This window comes from Schistocerca gregaria, chromosome 11 (assembly GCF_023897955.1).
Source record: "Schistocerca gregaria isolate iqSchGreg1 chromosome 11, iqSchGreg1.2, whole genome shotgun sequence".
Classification (NCBI taxonomy): Eukaryota; Metazoa; Arthropoda; class Insecta; order Orthoptera; family Acrididae; genus Schistocerca; species Schistocerca gregaria.
In genome coordinates this window covers 24,216,415-24,237,803 of record NC_064930.1, presented here as the reverse complement: position 1 = coordinate 24,237,803, position 21,389 = coordinate 24,216,415, and the positions used below count along the sequence as shown (strand labels likewise).

Here is a 21,389-nt window from a genome sequence, read left to right as displayed (position 1 = left end):
CTTCATAGGACAAGAAGTTAATTAGGTGAGTGGGGAATGACGTAGTGGGTTGGGAATCGTAGTGTTCAGCTGTGGCAAGACCAGAGGATGAGCGATGTCGGTGTATAGGGAAGTGGCCTCAACTGTAATGAGTAGGGATGCAGGCGGTAAAGGGGCGGAGTGTCTTGGAGAAGAAGTATCTCTGGATTAAACATTCAGATGCGCAGAACAGATTTTGTGTTGTCGACATGCGTAGCAACCCTGGGCGTTTAGTCCCGGGCACTGTGGTTTTGTGCACTTCGAATGTCATTACGTAGCTAGTACAGACATATCCTCTTCCTAGGTGCAGTGGATTTGGTGTAGATACTTTGTAAACATCATAAAACTTTTTTTTTCTACAAGTGTCACAGCCCAGATCCATTCATATTTTGATACCTGGAACAGCCACCACTAACTCTTGATTTTTATATAGAACTTTATTGTTTTGCTGAGTCTGTTTTAGTAAATTTTTGCTGTCACAGGCATTGCAAAGTGGCCTAATAGCAAGCCAGTGGCTTTGAAACTGTCCCAAAAACTACTGAATTTGACACACATTAGCGATTATACCACCTGCATCTTTGTCTCTTTGCCAGTTTTTGTCTGTCTATTTTCCTGTTTCCTGTCACACACACACACACACACACACACACACACACACACACACACACACATATTCACACTCTATTCTGCGAAACATCCTATCCAATCTAGAGTGGAATATTTCATGAACATTTTTACATTTTTGAATAAAACACAAAACAGATCTCTTTTTGTGTGTGTTACATAGTACGATACGGGAAGTATATTTCAGTTTAAAATAAAATAACGCAGGTGTGGGCTATCAGAAAGTATAAAATGAAAGAAGCTAAACTTCTATGACTCATTTTTGAGATTCAGCACTGTCAAAAGAAAAGATTATTTTTCAAGCTGTGTGTTTCTTGCCCTTTATGTTTTAGAATAATAACAAATGAATACTGCAGAGGGCCAAAGACTTGGCTTAACAATCCTACACATTTTTCACACATAATAATAAATTTGGAACATTTATTCAAAATGTAATCAAAACAACAGAGTACAGTATCGATACATCAAAATATTCATACAACATCAAATTTTTCTCCTTTCATCTGTTTCTGTTTGCACTTCTAGTGACTACAGTAATTCTCCATTGCTGTTGTGAACAAACAAATAGTGAAAACACAACTGATATGTGTAATATTAGTGATTTCGAGCTCTGTTCCAAACACAAGCAAAAATTGTCATCCTGAAATCGGGTGCCACTCGCTGTTTGATGTTGACGACGTGCACGGAACACAATGCTCACTCTAGAGGTATTTCAACTCTGTAGGGAACAGTGGAGAGTCAGTGAAGGAAGTGGGGGGGATCCTCGACACGGGAGACTATATTAAGTCAACGATACCAATCACTTCCTTCACCAACTCTCCACCATCACCCCCCCCCCCCCCCCTCTTCCTTCCCCTTTTACCTACTGGTCGCAGTTGACATCACTTTCCTATGCACGAACATCCTTCATGCCCACGGTCTTGCCACTATTGAGCACTACATTTCTTAATGTCCTTCAGACTCCACTATCTCATTCCTCATACACGTTACTAACTTCATCCTAACTCACAGCTACTTACACTTTGAAGGGAAGGTACACAAACAAATCTGCAGTACACCTCTGGGCACCCACATCGCACCCTTCTATGCTAACCTTTTTGTGGTCCATATAGAGGGGACCTTCCTAGCCTCACAAAACTGCAACCCCTGGTCTGGTTCATTGATGATGTCTTCGCAACCTCAACGCCGTCTGTCCCATCCACTGCACCTGGTGTTCCTTGACCCAGCATGCCAACTGGAAGTTAACATCCTCCTCTCTCATGGCTTCATCCATACCTCTGTCCACATTAAATCCACCAACTACCAACAGTATCTGCATTTTGACAGATGTCATTCCTTCCACACCAAAAACTCCTTCCCATACTGGCCAGCTGGGAACACGATATCTGCAGTGACGTCAACTCCATTGCCCGGTGTGCCGAGGGTTTGATCCGGGTCTTCGCAGACGGGCTCTATCCCTCAGACCTATTCCGCATCTGCTGTGCCGTTTCCCCCTCACATCCCCAATCCTCCCACCATCCCAGAGAATCAGCCATAAAGGAGTTCCTCATTCGTGCCATTATCATCCTGAGCTGAAACAACCGAATCACACCCTTCACCGGGGCTCCGATTACCTATCGACATGCCCCGAAATGGGTGACATCTTACCCGAGATCCTTCACACCCCTCCTAAAAAGTGGTGTTCCGTCACCTACACAGCCTCCACAACATCCTAGTCTGTCCCTATGTCGCCTCCAATCCCAACCCCTTGCCACAGGGATGATATCCCAGAGGAAGACCGAGGTGTTAGACCTGCCTAATCCACCCATCCACCTCTCCCTATTCCAGTCGTGTCACAGGTTTATCTTACCCACCAGAGGCCGGGCCACCTGTGAAACCAGGCCCTGTCATATACCAGCTATGGTGCAATCATTTTACAGCTTTTTATATTGGTGTGAATACCAACCAGCTGTCCACTAGCATGAACACCCATTGCCAAACTGTGCACTCTTCTCTTCCCCACCCATACTCTGCTTCCTTATCCCTTCCTCACCCCCTCCAGATGCTGCTGCCACGCTATGTGACAGTTGCTTCCCAGTCCAAGCTGCCAGAGACAGCAGTCATGAGTATGGGAGGTGAGCAAGCTTGTGTGTGTGTGTGTGTGTGTGTGTGTGTGTGTGTGTGTTCCTTTAATGACAAAGGCTGCGGCCAAAAGCTGTTGTGCAAGTGTGTTTTCGTTGTGCCTGTCTTCAACTCAATTGGTCATCTTTATAGTATAAGGTAAGTTCTTCTCTTATGGTATTGTTTTATATTTGATATCTTGAGGGTACATTCATTTCAGCCATGTGTTTTCTTCTTTTGTCTACCATAGCTGTTGTCAGACATTCAGTTCCATACACCATATTAGAGTAGGGACACCCTTTAATTTTTTGAAATTTTAACTATATATACAAAGATGATGTAACTTACCAAACGAAAGCGTCGGTATGTCGATAGAGACACTAACAAACGCAAACACACACACAACATTCAAGCTTTCACAACCCACAGTTGCTTCATCAGGGAAGAGGGAAGGAGAGGGAAAGACGAAAGGATGAGTTTTAAAGCCGCCCATTCACCCTGATGTCACATCTCTGCGCACTGCTATTGAACCAGCATTGGTGAATACGGACAGCTCTGTTTTACAGAGTGCGTGTGATTGCTTCAGGATGAGATTAGAGGCGGTCATTGTGGCTGAAGGGGGTTACGTAGAGTGATGTTACTCTTGAAAGATACCACTACTTAAATGCAAAGGATTTTCATTAGTATTTTTTTTAATAAATTTGCTTTTAAAAGGGATTTAATCGCCACACATTCTCAAGTTTTGTGGATGGCTGGTAGTTTTCTGGGTAATGCTGATAACTTTCCTCTTGAGCCGTGGCTGTCATGCGGAGTTTAGGAGGTGCGATATTGGCCCGATTCGATCCTCATTGCTCGATTTGGCTGTTCGTCGACTTCATAGGTATGGTGGCTCTTATACCACACTGCAGTGCAGTATTCTGTGGTAGAATAGGTGAAGGCCAATGTAGCTCTTCTCATCTACATCTACACGACTACTCTGCAATTCACATTTAAGTGCTTGGCAGAGGGTTCATCGAACCACGATTGTACTATCTCTCTACCTTCCACTCCCGAACAGTGTGCAGGAAAAACGAACACCTAAATATTTCTGTTAGAGCTATGATTTCTCTTATTTTATTTTGATGATCATTCCTACCTATTTAGGTTGGGCTCAACAAAATATTTTCGCATTTGGTAGAGAAAGTTGGTGACTGAAATTTCGTAAATAGATCTCGCCACGCCGAAAAACGTCTTTGCTTTAATGACTTCCATCCCGACTCGCGTATCGTATCTGCCACACTCTCTCCCCTATTACGTGATAATACAAAACGAGCTGCCCGTTTTTGCACCCTTTCGACGTCCTCCGTCAATCTCACCTGGTAAGGATCCCACATCGCGCAGCAATACTCTTAACAGAGGACGAACGAGTGTAGTGTAAGCTGTCGCTTTAGTGGACTTGTTGCATCTTCCAAGTGTCCTGCCAATGAAACGCAACCTTTGGCTCACCTTCCCCACAATATTATCTATGTGGTCTTTCCAACTGAAGTTGTTCGTAATTTTAACACCCAGGTACTTAGTTGAATTGACAGCCTTGAGAATTGTACTATTTATCGAGTAATCGAATTCCAACGGAATTCTTTTGGAACTCATGTGGATCACCTCACCCTTTTTGTTATTTAGCGTCAGCTGCCACCTGCCACACCATACAGTAATCTTTTCTAAATCGCTTTGCAACTGATACTGGTCTTCGGATGACCTTACTAGACGGTAAATTACAGCATCATCTGCAAACAACCTAAGAGAACTGCTCAGATTGTGTTTCCATTTTCATCCCACGAGAATGTTGTTTCTGGACTGTATTTTGTGGGCACTTTTTGTCACCCAGTGCTTGTAAGTCAGTGATCTGCCCGGAGTGACTCCTAGGTATTGTGGGACAAGTGTTGTGCCGTACTCTTTCTCTGCCAAAGTGAAAATCAAGTATTTTGAGAGCCAACTTATTGCTGAGATAGGAAGGTTGGGTTTGAGGCACCATTTCATTTGGTATTTGTGCATTATTTCTAAGTTGTCTTGTAGTTGGTCGCTTCCTTCCTCCAATGTTTGATGTTGGTTTTCCAGTGCCATATTGTCAGCATAGATAAATTCTGTTGATGTCATATGTGGCATGACTGACCCGTAGGGAAGGCCATTTTTGAGTGCACTAGTAGAACTTGTCCTTTCATTAACGTGTACTGTAATTCTTCTAGTACTAAGCATATTCTGCATTAATCTGGTGATCTTTTTACACAGAATTGTGTGTTATAGTTTTTACATATATTATCTCCTTTTTTGAGATCATGCCATATGCCCAGGGTAAATCTATAGATGCGCATGCGGTTTGAAGACCTTTTTGAAAACGAGCTTTTATAAGTGAGGTTAGTGCCAGGACCCGGTCGGCACAGCATCAGCAACTAAAGCCGGCCTGTTATGTATGGATTAATTTATCGATTGTAGGGGAAATTCTGTTCTGCTATAATCTCTCTATGAGTTTATAGCAAACGATCAAATGTGATGGGCTGATAGCTTTGCGGACTATCTGATGGCTTTCCCAGTTTGAGAACAGTAAGGATTTTGGATTTCCTAAAATCATTGGGGATGTCACCATTTTGGAGGATCTTGTAAAAATTCATCAGCAACTGTTTGGTGGACCCACCTAGATTTTTCAAGAACTCAGGGAACACACCATCTGGACCAAGCGCCTTTCTGTTTTTCATTTGCTTCAGAGCTGAATTTAGGTTTTCCGTTGAGAATGCCCGTGACTGTTCCGAATCATGTGCAAGTGAATGAGCTGTTACAGTTACTGTCTTTTTTATTTTCTTGGTGAATGTCTTGTCTGAAGATGAAGATTTTGAAATTTGCACTGGGCGATCAACAACTTTGTTGTGGTCTGTCTTCTCCAGTGGGGGAGCAGCAGCGACCAAATGCCTGAGGATGCTCCACCTGTTCCTACTGGAGTGTGCAAAGTTTATTTCTTCTGTAGTCCTTTACCATCTCTGTACTCTGCTGGAATTTAATAACTCTATTATTTGGTTTCCAATCAGAGGATCTCCAGTTTCTTCATATCTGTTTAGCAATACTTCTGTGTCTCTCAACCGACCCAGTATATAATCCATACGAAAACTCCGAGGTGTGTTCTTCTCGGCTGCGTCTTTCAGGATGGCTACAAATGTCTTAGTTTCCTGCAGTAGAAGGAACCATTTGAATGTTCAATTTGCTCTCTTTACGGAACATGTCACAGTTTGCTTTTCTAAAAGTCCATCGTTTTAGTTTGGACGTTTTAATGACTGGCAGTTGAAGACGTATCGTGTGGCCGACAGGCTTACGCTGGCTGTTAGGGGAAACTGTTTAACACTTTATGGCAAGAGTCTGTCAAATTGGTCTCTATTGACAAAACGGAGGTCTTTCTGCCACCTAGCCGAGTGGAAAGTTTTGGTTTCTTTGGTATCACATAGTAGTTGCAGGTCGTTAGCTTCTGTCAGTTTCACCACCGTCTCATTATCTCTGTCGTTAGATGCGTATCCCCTGGAGGTATGACGGCCATCGAAGTTGTCTTCATATACGGCTCGCCCGTGTGTACTGCAGGGTGCGGCACAGTGGTTATGGTGTGATTGGGCCATCTTACTTTAGGAGACTTGTAAAATGAAACAGTGATTATGTTTTAGAGTTTTAAGGTTTCCAGGCCATCTTGAGTACACCACAGGCTGTGCACGACATTCAGTCAGATTATCTTTTACGTAGATTGGCGAACTGTGCGTGCTAGACGAGGCATAGGTTGCTGTCTTGAAACTTGCCTGTCATCGAGCTCATTGGCACTATTTATATGGAGTGCTCGAAGACAGATGCTGTCGGTGCACTCCTTCTCAGAAGTTTATTTTAATCGAGTGGTCGTAAGGGTTGACTGCCTTTCGTATGGTTCATTTCGGACGTCAAGTAGCATTTGCGATTGTGCTTCTCGACGTGCATAGCCTTTTTGTCAGTTACACCATTACCCGGGGTGTACTCGTAGGTGGTGGTCTACTCGCACACCGCACATTACTGGTAAGCTGACAACACTTCTTTTGCCGCTTCTTTCGGTGTTGTGTGGCTTTTTGTCTTCTTTTTGAAATTTCTCACACTGTCTTCACAAGGAAAATATGTTTCAAGAAACTGCATGTGATGGCAGGTCGTTACACTGTAACATCCAGCCCGATGAAACTGTAACAAATTGCTCCATATATCGCCATTTCTTATTTAGTTACAGATTGGAATCATTTTTCAACTGTAATTTTAAACATTTATCACTTACCTCCAGTTAAGTCTTCCACATGGTAACGGACTTGCACTGATATACATAATGGTTATGTTGCTATTAAAAAATACTCGGTGAAGAAAAATTACAGACAGATGCAGTAACAATGTTTTCTCTCACAGTCTGTCTGATACAGACAGCCCACTCACCATTGATCCACTGGAGAACTGCACCGTCAGGAGCTACCATCTACTACGGAGCCGTCCACAGCGTGCCGAAATTCACATGTGCGGACCATGGGCGGGCTGAGGCCCCTGCTATCTCGGCTTTGGTCCGTCCTTCGTGGAGGTAGCCAGAGGAGGGCGATACTTCATTTAGTATTCCGGTGTGGCTCGTTCCGGTCGGCACGACTCTCTGAGGTTTGGTAGAATTGTGGGGTGGAGGACGTTCACAGGTCTGGTGGCTGTTTGCAGAAAACAGGCAGTCTAGCTATCTACTGTTACGAGCCCTTTAAAATGAATGGCAACGATAGAAGGGTACGACGAGATTTTGCAATTTGCATAAGCATCGAGTGCTGCATATTTTCTATGAAGCGACATTATAATGTTGTACAGAAAGAATCTATAGATTTAATTGGCAATGAAAGAGCAAAAATTACAATGATCAACAGCTGGGATTCATTGTTCTCTACATGAAGGAGGACTTTATGCTAAAAATTATGGCATGGAACATGTAAAGAAAGTGGTGTTACGTATAGTAAAATTTCTGAAGTCACACACATTATTCTGCTGTCACTCACAACAGTTTTCAATATAATGGAGTGAAGAGTGTGGAGACTTTATATACAGGGTGTCCCAAAAAGAATGACCCAATTTTAATTTGTAATAATGTTGAGACAAATGTCACTAGGTAATTGAAACAGCACTAGATGTAATTGGCACACTCTAGAGTTTCAGAAAAAATCAGCTAGATGTCGCTATGAGAATTGACCTGGAGCGTGCAGCCTGCAATATGGCGTTCACGCAATAGGTGGCATATTGTATTACTGAATTTAATCGTACTAAATCAGTGATCACAGTTCAGCTGGGGTTTCGTATTCGATTTCTTGCTAAACCACCATCACCAAAGAACATTCGATGGTGGAATAAATAGTTTGAAGAAACAGGGTGCCTCTGTAAAGGCAAAAGTCGTGGCCGGCCACACTTTCCTGAATAAATAGTGGAACAAATGTGACGAGCATTTGAGGGGAGCCCTCGCAAGTCTACGCGTCGTGCTAGCCGAGAACTTGCGTCACCGCACATGACAATGTAGCGTGTGGTACGGCGTCATTTAGCCCTCAAACTTTACCGATTACAACTGGTACGAGCTCTTCGAGGTACTGACAAAGTGAAGCGAGTGAACTTTAGCAATCCTATTCTAGAGGACATGGAAGATGACACTTATATGTCACAGTTGATATTCAGCGATGAGGCAACTTTCCATATTAGCGGTAAGGTACACCATCACAATGTGTGTAAATGAGGGTTCGAGAATCCTTGTGAAACATTTCAATGCGAACGTGATTCACCAAAAGTGAGTGTTTTTTGTGGTGTTTCATAAAGGAAGGTTTATGAACCCTACTTTTTCGAGGAAGAAACCGTAATAGGACAATCGTATATTGCAATGCTATGGAACTCGTCATTCCTACAATTTGACTCTCACAATTTCATCTATCAGCAAGATAGAGTACCACCGCACTAGCACAACATCGTGTCCAGTTTCCTCAGTGCCAACGTGCCTCAATGGTGGATAGGGCGTACAGGACTGCGAGACTGGGCTTTACACTCTTGGCCTCCTAGGTCCCCTGACTTAACACTGTGTGATTTCTTCCTGTGGGGATATGTTAAACTATGTGTTTACGTTCCTCTCTTACCTTGTGATATTGATGAACTAAAAAGCAAAATATCAGCTGCTGTAGCTTCAGTGACAGAAGACACCTTATGCTCAGTTTGGGATGAATTCGGCTATTGGCTAAATGTCATATGTGCAGCCAATGGAGGACATATTGAACATTTATGATGGATTTTTATAAACTTCTGTCTTTCTGAGTAATTTAGCATTCAATTTGTTGGTGGTAAGCCCTTCTTCCTAATAAATAACTCTGTTTAAAATCATGTCTTTCTTTTTGGGACACCGTGTTATGTACATTGATCAAGTGAAGGGATATGTCGAGAACAATTTTTAGATTTTATACTCAATATACTTGTATTTATGAAGGGAAAAATGAGTGCAAGAACAAAAATTAGAACATCTGGAAGGGATTGCAGATTATGCATTTTAAGTGTACTTGACTGTGCACTGCCCATAATAGGACATTGTAAGGAGAGAAAGAAGTTGTTTCTGATATGTTGGGGATGATTTGAAGAGAAAATAGTGTTTTAAAAGTGGCACATTTTGACAAACACAGGCTAGTTCCCTAAGCCCACTGGCGTTGATGAAAACATGAGAGTTCTGAAGAATTGTGGCCCTGAAATATTTAAAAATTAGTTTCCTATACATTTTGGAAACATTGTGAAGCTTAGATCTGTTTTGGAGAAGACCAGTTGCTGTTTCCGTTGAAAGCACTGACTGATGCAGAAGGTAAGTCCCATTTTAAAGGCAAATCTGTTTAATGTTGACACTGTCCAGGACAGCCACATTGGTTTCTTCAGATAAGTTTCCACATCTCGAAAATGAGGCTGCAAAATTGCTACAATATTTTGTTCAACAGTCTGTGAAAGATATTTTTTTTCTGTTAAACTAAGAAAGTCACAGTTATGTAGCAACCTCATTGTGAAAATCTTTGAAATTGTCCGCGTCCCTCTGTATGCCGACAGTTTGTACCAGATAAAAATTTTATTTCTTCAGTCTGGCAAAAATATTTAAATAATGCTTAAAATTTGTTAGTGGCAATGTAATGTAATTGGACTGATAATCACCAAGCGGTGGCAGAACGAGCACACAAAAGAAAGTTATACTTACGCAAGCTCTCAGAGCCACTGTCTCTTTCTTGCGGCAGAAGGAGAAGGAAGAGGGGTGAAGGAAAAGGACTTGGGGAGGTTTAGGAAGGGAGGTAGATTTCAGTAAAGTCACCCAGAGTTGCAGGGCAGGGAAGTCCTAGCAGTAAATCTCCCCTGACCCATGGTTCTGGGTGACTTTCCTAAACATTGCAGCGGTATTGGGACATTCCTCACAGCTGAGGAAGCCGTCTGTATGGGCATAGTTGCAACTTTTCTGCTGCTGCCAAAAACAGTTCACTGTACAATGTTCTACTTTACCGGTGGACTGCACCATGTTATTTTGCCTCTTCCGGCAGCATGCTGCTGGTATTTCAGTGTATATCAGCACTGCATGGATATACCTGCTATCAGCACTGCATGGATATACCTGCAGTAAGCAAACAAATAATTAATTACATAACTTAAAATTTTTATTTTAATTTTTATTTTGTTATTATTATTATTTTTCATTTTTTGAGGTTATAACTTAAACATGGGACTACCCCTTGAAGCCCTGGTGCAGCTCAGTTAGAAGATGATGGAAGCTTTAGAGTGTGAATTAAAGGTGGATTAAATAGGCACAGAAATTGATGGCGGGACAAAGAAATTAAGAAGTGGACAAATGAAAAATTGTTCATCGGTTAAGGGGGAATGGGGGGGGGGGGGGATATAGATAGAGCGAGAAGGGGAGAAAATAGGGGGAGGAGGGAAGATGAAGGAAAAAAAGTAATTGACTAATTAATGAAATTTTTTCCATTGGGGAAAATAAACTATTCTTGACACTGATTTACAGCAATTTTCTATGTAATTCACGAATTCGTAATGTAAAAGGGAGTTCCTCAGAGAGTACTGGTTGTGTATGCATGAAGAGCATGTTTATGAGTTACAGACTGATCCCAGTTGACACGAAGAAGGTAGTGCCTGAAATATTTTGAAAAAAATGTTATTTTTAGGGGCGAACAACAAGTTTCCTTTCAAAAGCCTCGCTTCTTAAGAATTTTTATGTCAGGTGGGCAACATCGCTGTGAGCATCGAGGCAATCGTCCCACTGACGCACTACATTGAAGATAATCATTTCTTAAAACACCGTGTCATGCTGCACACTCTCGCCTGACAGAAATCTTCGACCCTTCCAGGGACTGAAGGCGTGTTAATCGCTCGAGGAGAGACCGCGACTATAGGGCAGACGCTCGAGTGTCTCCCAATGGAGTCGGCGTGACTTCTGCAGATGAGGCTGGCCTACCAGATTGACCGGCACCTCGTGTCGAATTGCGACCGGCACGGAACTTTGTGCACCGTTCCGCATTGGTGGCTATTGACACAAGTGTTGCCCCACACACATTCTTCGTTCTCTGACGGATGGCCGAATAAGCACTCATTGATCCTGTTTGGATCCATTTGGTAATAATGTTGTCATAGTTCACATTCCCAGATTTACCACACACGCATCAGGAAGGCTCAAACGCTGCACTACTCAGGTGCTTACGTGTCGGTGCTCATATACCAACTTTGGAGTCAAGGTGCATTGCGTGTATGCTGTAGCAACACCCTCAAATGTAAACTTTTTAATCGCCTCTTATATTTTACCAAATATTAAAATTTAATAATATGTTACCATTACCTCAAACAGTAGCATTTGATATGTGTAATGTGAATCTGTGGTTCAATTTTTATCCAGACTGTTCGTGTGTGTGTGTGTGTGTGTGTGTGTGTGTGTGTGTACATTAATACATTGCTTTAAATTATTTGTATTGTTATAATAAGGTCTTGTATGAGAAACAGGGTACCTGACTCAGGATATTTTGACTTCCTGCGTTGTTTGATGTAGCTCAGTTGTTCCGAATGTCTGTTTCTGAGGTGCACATAGTAGAATAGTTTAGTGCTCTCATGTTGTGGATTTGATGCCATTATAGTTTGTGAAAGATGGCTTCTGTGAGCAATCATCTCAATTCAAATAAAAGCTGGTTCTGACTGTCCACTAACAACATTAGCTACAGTTTATCTAATGTGGGAAACAAAATCAAAAACTATAATCATTTGCCACAACAGATCAAGAAATATATTTTAAAAATGTATGGATGGAAGCATGAATTTTCAAGCAGTTTTTATTATTTTCCAATATGCACAAAATTTACTTAACAGAATTTGAGAAATTTCATCTAGAGGGAATCGGTTAGGTATCGACAGAGCGCTAGCAGCTAGTTTTCGAATGTTGAGCTGGAACACAGCAAACTCAGGACACTGGCTGACCTCTTGCCAGTAGTTACATGTTGCACTCAGTTTTGGCAAAATCTGAAACGTCGTATCTTGCTGTCGTAAAAATGTATCCAGAAAACTGATGCTCTGAAGTGTAGTTCCAACTGATTAGATCGAAAAAGAAATGGATTTCAAAAGATTCTCTTTATTTGCCCTGTACCGTAGTTTATGGGAAGTTCCAACTTAACAATTTATATGTTATACAGCTAAAGGGTCACCCATCTGTACACGCCCCTGGAGATGAAGTCGGGATTGGAAAACAGTATCAGCTTGTGATTAATACACAGTGTTCAGGTTCGGATAAAGAATCCGTACCAGTCTATTTGCTCATTGTGTTTATGTGGTGAGGACTGTCAGGAGGGTGAGAGAAGGTAACTCCGGTAACCTTGGTTGGACCCATCTCGAAGAAGAAGGGAAACTTTATAGACGGAGGAACTGGCGGTGACTCTGAACAGAAGAGAGAGTGATGCTTCTCAGTTACAGTGCTGGGACCCTGAGTCTCACCAGTGATGTGCTCTGCCGATAAGATTGTCAGTGCAGCTTTGCTCGTGGCGATTCCCCCTGTTCCTCTGCGAAGCTGTTGTTTGTTGTCACGTGAGCTGAAAGGTGATGGACAAAATAGGTGAACTCTTTGCAAAATTTAAATAATAAAAATTACTTTTGTTCGGGGCCTGGGGCACCTTCTACACACCTCGTCCTTTGCAGGCATGTCTGGAGGAAAACCAGTTTGCAGATATCGATACTCCTAGAAAGTGTATTTACTAGCTTGTCCAAGATTTTGGGATACAAAGATGTTTCTGAGCTTCATATTACTTACAAACATGTTTGGCACAGATTTTTGTTATCTTATGGCACAGAATTACGCTTTAAATGAAACAGGGATCTTGCCGGTCACAGATTCTCAATCAAACGGACATCATTACAGTGCTACTTTTATGATCTCCGGGCGTAGAATGGCGATTGGGGATGAGATGTAGCTATTCGAAGACAGGCATAAAAATGTGATGTGATTTCTGAAACTCTTTGAGTTTTCATATTCTGCTAGGTTAGATTTTACTATTTTGCATGGACTATATAAAACTTCACTATTGTTTGGTTTATGAAAAATGTTTCAAGTTAGTAATTAACAAAAGTCCATCAGACATTATTCTTACACTTCATGTGAAATTGCGTATTTACGAGTATGGCATCCATCTTGAAATAAATGTTTTATGATTCAAAATTATTTGAAATATTAATTACTGACCGAATTAATTAGTGAGAGGTGTTATCTGATTAAAGAAAGATACAGCAACAAAATCGTAATGTCAAAGATTAGAATGTTGCAGTCATTAAATTAAAATAGGCGACTGGTATTTTGAGGGTCTGAACTATTAATGTTACTTATTTTGTAAGTTACTTAATTTCAGACAGTCCTGTGAGGATGGGGTGCGAGTTGTGCTCGGATAGCTCAGTCGGTAGAGCACTTGTCCGCGAAAGGCAAAGGTCCCGAGTTCGAGTCGCGGTCCGGCGCACAGTTTTAATCTGCCAGGAAGTTTCAGTCCTTAATGTCTTCAGAAAGTTGTGAATGTCTGCTTCCTTATGAGTAGCAACAATATCTTCCCAGCAGCTCAGTAGCTGATAATGTTTTTCAATTATATGAAATTGTCGTGGCTCCAGTTAGCTGTCACTTTTAACTCCTTTATCTTCCAGTAAAATGTAATTGTATAACTAATCAGGAAGGTTAATATAAACAATTGAAATATAAGTACAACTGACGTTTTACATAAATAACAATTTTACATGTTCCTTTACAGATTACCTATTACACGCCCAACTGCGACCCTTTCTCAGAAGAGCTTTCTATCGGTCTCATGTGTCTCGCTCTGTGGGATGCGATGACTGACCTTAACCGTAGACAGTTCCCAAACGTAGCACTTGCACACATCAATGTTCTGTGTGTCCCAGTTCTATGCCACTCTGACACTCTGCACAGGAATTAAGTGAAGGTGTTTGTTGTTGTTACAGGAATTGGATTGTGTGACAATAAAGATGGAGGAGAGTGACAATTCGGAACAGGAGGAGACTGAGAATTCTGAACAGACCAGTGTATCTGGAAAACTACAGGTAGGAAACTGACGTATACTTCATAATTTCATTTTAATTTTAATCTCTCCCTCGTCGTTGACAGTGGTCACCTGAGAAGTGTGCATCCACAATGCACACAGTCATTTGTAAGTAACTCTGGTGTTTCCAGAGACATCTATGTGAAAAGTAAAAGCTGTACAGAAAACGGATATGTATCAGGGGATAAAGTATCTTTCGATGTTTTCAACTGACATTACAGCTGCTCAATACCGGCACCGTTGTGACGTCGCGAACTTTGGTATGATGATCGATCTCTTTTTGTACACGTCCCAAATTGTCACACTTAAAAGTGTGACTACATTAATTCCTCACAACTCTTCCAAATTAAGTGGCAGTGGAGGCAGGAACACGTGATCCTCGACATAAACCCACGAGAAAAATATCACACACAAGTCCGGCGACTGTTGGGGCGCTGAAGAAGGGAGAGTCACTATGAGAATGCTATCCAGTCTGCTGAGGCAGTTCAGTGTTTGAGACAGTTATGAATGTCTGGAAGAAACTGTGGTGAAGCACCGTCTTGTTGCAAAAATTAAGTCTCCTCTGTCTTACTGTAATTGTGGCATAAGCCACTGCTGCAATGTGTCCAGGTACATGTAACCAACCACAGTTTTCTTCTCAAAGAAAAATTGTCTCTAAGCATTTGCAGAAGACGACACACGAAAGACATTACGTTTAGGTGAATAACAGATGAGATCCTCAATTTCACACGAAGTCACTGTGCGCCAGACACACACCTTTCGACAGTTCACCTTTCCACACATATGAAATGTGGCTTTGTCACTGAAAATCAGTTCTTTTTCTCACGATTTTCTTATTTACCGTTTGTTTTTACCTCCTAATTTTTACGATATTTTGAACCAGTATCTGGACCATGTACCTGTATTCACAGATGGCTCTAAACAGGGGGACTCTGTTGGTTGTGCTGTTGTTTTCCCTGATCGAGTCGTCAAGTTACGGCTTCCTGCGGCGTTTACCATCCTCGATGGCGAATTGTTTGCAATCTTGCGGGCGTTGGAGCAGATGAGATGTGTTTTCCCAGTCTTAAGTTCCTCATCTGTTCTGACTCCCTGAGTGCCCTTCAGACCATGCAACACTTGTACCCACCAGATAAGGTGGTCCAGAACATCCATGATGCCCTACTGCACCTGCAACGGCAGGGGAAGGAGGTTTCTTTCTGCTGGGTGCCGGGGCACGTGGGTATTAGGGGAAACGAACTGGCGGATGTGGCTGCCAAAGATGCATGTTCCCCCCCTCACGTTGTTGAATGTGCCGTCCCCCTCCATGCTGTAACCTCCCTTTTGCGTTTTCGTGTTATGTATCAATGGGAAGAGGAGTGGCTGGCTGTTTCTGACGATAAGCTGCGTCTGGTAAAGGCCACTACGCGACCATGGCGTATGTCCTACCAGTCATACAGGCAGGATGCGGTTTTCCTCACTCGCCTCCGCATTGGGCACAGTCCCTTAACGCATGGGTTTTTACTCCGGCGGGAGGACCCCCCAATCTGCAGTGCTTGTGGCGTCCAGATTACTGTCCGCCACATTTTACTTGACTGTCTTTTATTCTCTGACCAGAGGGCGGTGGTTTCTTTGCCACCGGATTTGCCCTCTATTTTGCAAGACGACACAGCGACTGTGGTTAAGGTCTTATGGTTTTGTGTCCTGTCCAATCTGTTGCCTCGGATTTTAGGAGGAGGGTTTTAATGTGCTTCTGGGTGACTGGCTCACCCAGGTTTTAGGTAAATGGTCCGCCAGTCACGATTACCTCCTTGTTTCCCTTCGGTTTCTGTTCTCTTTTCCTTGTGTTTCCTTTCCTTTTTTAGTGTGTTTCTTCTCCTCTTGTTTTGTCTCTGTATGTGAGCATTTGGAACTGCGTCAGGCCTGTGTCTTTTAGCCGTTCTCCTTGTTCGGTGTCCGTCTTCTTCCCTTCACCGCATGTGTTCCTGTTTCTATGCGTTTGGGCGCTGATGACCACGCTGTTTAGCCCCCGTAAACCTCAAACACACACACACACACACACACACACACACACACACACACACACACTCTCTCTTATTTACCGTCGATCGATGCACGGAACAATAGGGCAGTCTGTATTACACCGTTGTTGTTGTTCTGGTCTTCAGTCCTGAGACTGGTTTGATGCAGCTCTCCATGCTAATCTATCCTGTGCAAGCTCCTTCATCTCCGAGAACCTACTGCAACCTACATCCTGCTGAATCTGCTTAATGTATTCATCTTTTGGTCCCCCTCTACGATTTTTACTCTCTACGCTGCCCTCCAATGCTAAATTTGTGATCCCTTGATGCCTCAGGATATGTCCTGCCAACTGATTCCTTCTTCTAGTCAAGTTGTGCCACGAACTTCTCTTCTCCCCAATCCTACTCAATACCTCCCCATTAGTTACGTGATCTACCCACCTAATCTTCAACATTCTTCTATACCACCAAATTTCAAAAGCTTCTATTCTCTTCTTGTCCAAACTATTTATTGTCCATGTTTCACTTCCATACGTGGCTACACTTCATACAAATATTTTCAGAAACGACTTCCTGACACTTAAATCTATACTCGATGTTAACAAATTTCTCTTCTTCAGAAACACTTTCCTTGCCATTGCCAGTCTACATTTTATATCCTCTCTACTTCGACCATCATCAGTTATTTTCCTCCCTAAATAGCAAATATCCTTTACTACTTTAAGTGTCTCATTTCCTTATCTAATTCCCTCAACATCACCCTACTCAATTCAACTACATTCCATTATCTTCGTTTTACTTTTTTTGGATGTTCATCTTATATCCTCCTTTCAAGACACTGTCAATTCCTTTCAACTGCTCTTCCAAGTCCTTTGCTGTCTCTGACAGAATTACAATGTCATCGGCGAACCTCAAAGTTTTTATTTCTTCTCCCTGGATTTTAATACCTACTCCAAATTTTTCTTTTGTTTCCTTTACTGCTTGCTCAATATACAGATTGAATAACTTCGGGGAGAGGCTACAACCATGTCTCACTCCCTTCCCAAACACTGCTTCCCTTTCATGACCCTTGACTCTTATAACTGCCATCTGGTTTCTGTACAAATTGTAAATAGCCTTTCGCTCCCTGTATTTTACCCCAGACACCTTAAGAAATTGAAGGAGAGTATTCCAGTCAACATTGTCAAAAGCTTTCTCTAAGTCTACAAATGCTAGTAACGTAGGTTTGCCTGTCCTTAATCTAGCTTGTAAAATAAGTCGTAAGTTCAGTATTGCCTCACGTGTTCCAACATTTCTACGGAGTCCAAACTGATCTTCCCCGAGGTCGGCTTCTACCAGTTTTTCCATTCGTCTGTAAAGAATTCGCACTAGTATTTTGCTGCTGTGGCTTATTAAACTGATAGTTCGGTAATTTTCACATCTGACAACACCTGCTTTCTTTGTGATTGGAATTATTATATTCTTCTTGAAGTCTGAGGGTATTTCGCCTGCCTCATACATATTGCTAACCAGATGGTAGAGTTTTGTCAGGACTGGCTCTCCCAAGGCCGTCAGTAGTTCTAATGGAATGTTATCTACTCCCGGGGCCTTGTTTCGACTCAGGTCTTTCAGTGCTCTGTCAAACTCTTCACGCAGTATGTATTACACTACTGGCCATTAAAATTGCTACACCAAGAAGAAATGCAGATGATACATTAGACAAATATATTATACTAGAACTGACATGTGATTACATTTTGATGCAATTTTGGTGCATAGATCCTGAGAAATCAGTAACTAGAACAAACACCTCTGGCCGTAATAACGGCCTTGATACGCCTGAGCAGTCAGCTGCCCATGCAGCTTAACACGATACCACAGTTCATCAAGAGTAGTGAAAGGCGTAATGTGACGAGCCAGTTGCTCGGCCACCATTGACCAGACCTTTTCAGTTGGTGAGAGATCTGGAGAATGTGCTGGCAGAGCAGCAGTCGAACATTTCCTGTATCCAGAAAGGCCCGTACAGGACCTGAAACATGCGGTCGTGCATTATCCTGCTGAAATGTAGGGTTTCGCAGGGATCGAATGAAGGTTAGAGCCACGGCTCGTAACACATCTGAAACGTAACGTCCACTGTTCAAAGAGCCATCAATGCGAACAAGAGGTGACCGAGATGTGTAACCGATGGAACCCTGTACCATCACGCTGGGTGATACACCAGTATGGCGATGACAAATACACGCTTCCAATGTGCGTTCACCGCGATGTCGCCAAACACGGATTGGACCATCACGATGCTGTAGACGGAACATGGATTCATCCAAAAAAATGACGTTTTGCCATTCGTGCACCCAGGTTCTTCGTCGAGTACACCATCGCTGGCACTGCTGTCTGTGATGCAGGGTCGAGGGTAACCGCAGCCACGGTATCTGAGCTGATAGTCCGTGCTGGTGCAAACGTCGTCGAACTGTTCGTGCAGATGGTTGTTGTCTTGCAAACGTCCCCATCTGTTGACTCAGGGATCGAGACGTGGCTGCACGATCCGTTACAGCCATGCGGATAATATGCCTGTCATCTCGACTGCCAGTGATATGAGGCTGTTGGGATCCAGCACGGCATTCTGTATTACCCTCCTGAACCCACCGATTCCATATTCTGCTAACAGTCATCGGATCTCGACCAATGTGAGCAGCAATGTCACGTTGATTTAGCATTATTACAATACAAAAATAACATGCGTATTTCTCTACCTGAGTTTTGTCATTCATATATTACGGACCAAACTCTTTACAGTGAAACAGTTCAATTGAGTTTAGTGCTATTCGTGGGGCCTTAACTCGACTATCTCCAAAATCTGGACGGCCACCTATCGATTGATTTATAAGGGGTGTTCAAAAATAAATGATCCAGAGGCATAATTACAGACACCAGTACCTGTATGTCAGAAGTACTGACGCCGACTGCTGAGACACTTGTCCCACCGTGACACAAGGTGGCGAATGGCTGTCTCGTAACATTACCGGGGCTGCGATGTTAATCAGTTCCACACGTACAGAGGGATGTCATCCTCCAAGATGAATCGTTTGCCACTCAGAGCCTTTTTAAGAGGACTAAAAATGCCGTAATCACGGGGGCAGAGGTTCGGACTGTACGGACGATGGCCGAGAACCTCCCATTTGAACTTCTGCAGGAGTGCCCCGACTGTGTCGGCCGTACGACGCTTTGCACTGTCGTGGAGCAGAATGACCCCACCGGTGAGAGTGAGACTGCCCAGTCGTTTCGATTTGATCGCTCTGGGAAGGGCGGTCGAGGTTTGCGAATAACGCTGGGCATTCACTGTCGACCAGTGCTGCAGGAAGTGAATCAGAAGTGGGTCGCCTCGGTCAAAGAAGAATGTCGGCATAACCTTTCCTGCACTCGTGTGGACGGCCTCGGCTTTTTTTGGTGGTGGTGATCCTGGATGCTTCCACTGGAGACGTTTCGATTCTGGTTCAAAGTGATGACACCATGATCGCCTCCAGCCACCACTCGTGCCAGGAACGCATTCACTTCCGGAACGTAGTGTTGCAGGTGAGTGAGACAGTGGGCCATTCGGCATACTTCCGGTGTGGTGAAAGACTGTGGGGCGCCCACTGGGCACACACTTTGCGCACAAGCAGTCGTTCCTTCACGACGGTGCGGACACTTCCGACGCTCAGTCCGACCACGGCGGCTGTGGCTTTCACTGTCACTCGGCGGTGCTGTGTAGTTAGTGCATCCACCAGCGGACGATGTCATCGGTAATGCAGTGTAATGCTCCAGACCGTGCGTCATCGGCTAACGACAATCGCCCTTCCCTGAAGCCCTCGCAAGGGACGTGCAGTGTTTGCCGTACACTCGTGACATTCGTCGACGAATGTCCGTTCCTCCTGTCAGAAAACGAACACCACCTCTCTGCTCCTCTGTTGACGCCTCCGTGTCACTGTCTGCAGTGTGCCTGGCAGCGTCGTACGATTGGTGCCCACTGCTGCTAGCTCTGTATAGTCACGTGACGTGCCCGTGTGCCCTCTAGCGACGGGCTGTGGACTTTCATATTATGGTCGCAATCGCACCTCGTTACACGTGCGACAGTGTTCCCTCCTGTCACTGATTTGTGCATTCCAGAGTCTGGCTTGTTTCTTTTTGAATGCCCCTTATAACTTCAATTGAACTTGGTACGTATTCGTAACACACTTCTGTTTCACAATACATTCAGTACTTATTACACTGCCCAGTCACATTAATGTAGCCACCTTTCAAAAGTTCAAATAATCACGTCTCGCAATGCAGAATGCTGCAAGATGTGCAGAAACAGTCGGTGGGGTTCGGGAAGGTAGCGACAGGATCGTGGGAGCGGAGCTGGTCCCGTGCATTCTCGATTGGATTTAAATCCGGGATACTGGTGGCCAGGGGAGTGAGGTAAACTCGACCTGGTCCTCTTCAAACAATGGACGTGCACTGTGAGCTGTGTGACGTGTTGCACTGTCCTGCTTACAGATGCCCTTGTGTCGAAGAAAGACGGGGTGGAGACGGTTCCCAAGTATAGATTCTTACTTGTGTTGATCTCCCCGAATGGCGAGATCACCTGGGGAAAACCACAAAAACATTCCCCAGACTGTAATGCAGTCAGTGTTAGGTCATTTGCACATAGGGTTCCATTTAGTATTGTCACACCCTAAAAATAAATCATTTTTATTCAATATTATGAATAGAATTGATTGCTACGTATCATATAGTGGAGATGTTGAGTTGCAGACGCCAGAAAGACTATTCGACATGCAACCTCTCGGCTCAAAGGCTTCCTTCTAAATTAGACGAAGCACACACACACACACACACACACACACACACACACACAAATGACCATTATCCCTGGCTGCCAAGGCTTCTTCACTTTTTCTTATTTAATAGTCACTTTGTACGAGGTGCGACAATAAAGTAATGAGACTGATTCTCGTTGTAAGATGTGGCAACCTTACAGGCTTGTGTAGGCACAATATCTTTGACCTAGGTCTATAAGCTGCTTCTAGTC

At 43.3% G+C, this 21,389-nt stretch overlaps 1 protein-coding gene across 2 annotated transcripts in view; it reads left to right on the top strand.

Annotated features, from left to right (window-relative positions):
- Positions 1 to 21,389, top strand: part of LOC126295421 (zinc finger protein 436-like) — a 204,318-nt gene that overhangs the window by 49,473 nt on the left and 133,456 nt on the right. Inside the window, exon 3 of one of the 2 annotated variants that reach the window (XM_049987898.1) lies at positions 14,266 to 14,364. The exons of the other annotated variant lie outside the window; for it this stretch is intronic. Coding sequence (XP_049843855.1) covers positions 14,266 to 14,364 — 99 coding nt within the window. The remainder of the gene's footprint in view (positions 1 to 14,265; positions 14,365 to 21,389) is intronic. 2 annotated transcript variants of the gene reach the window in all.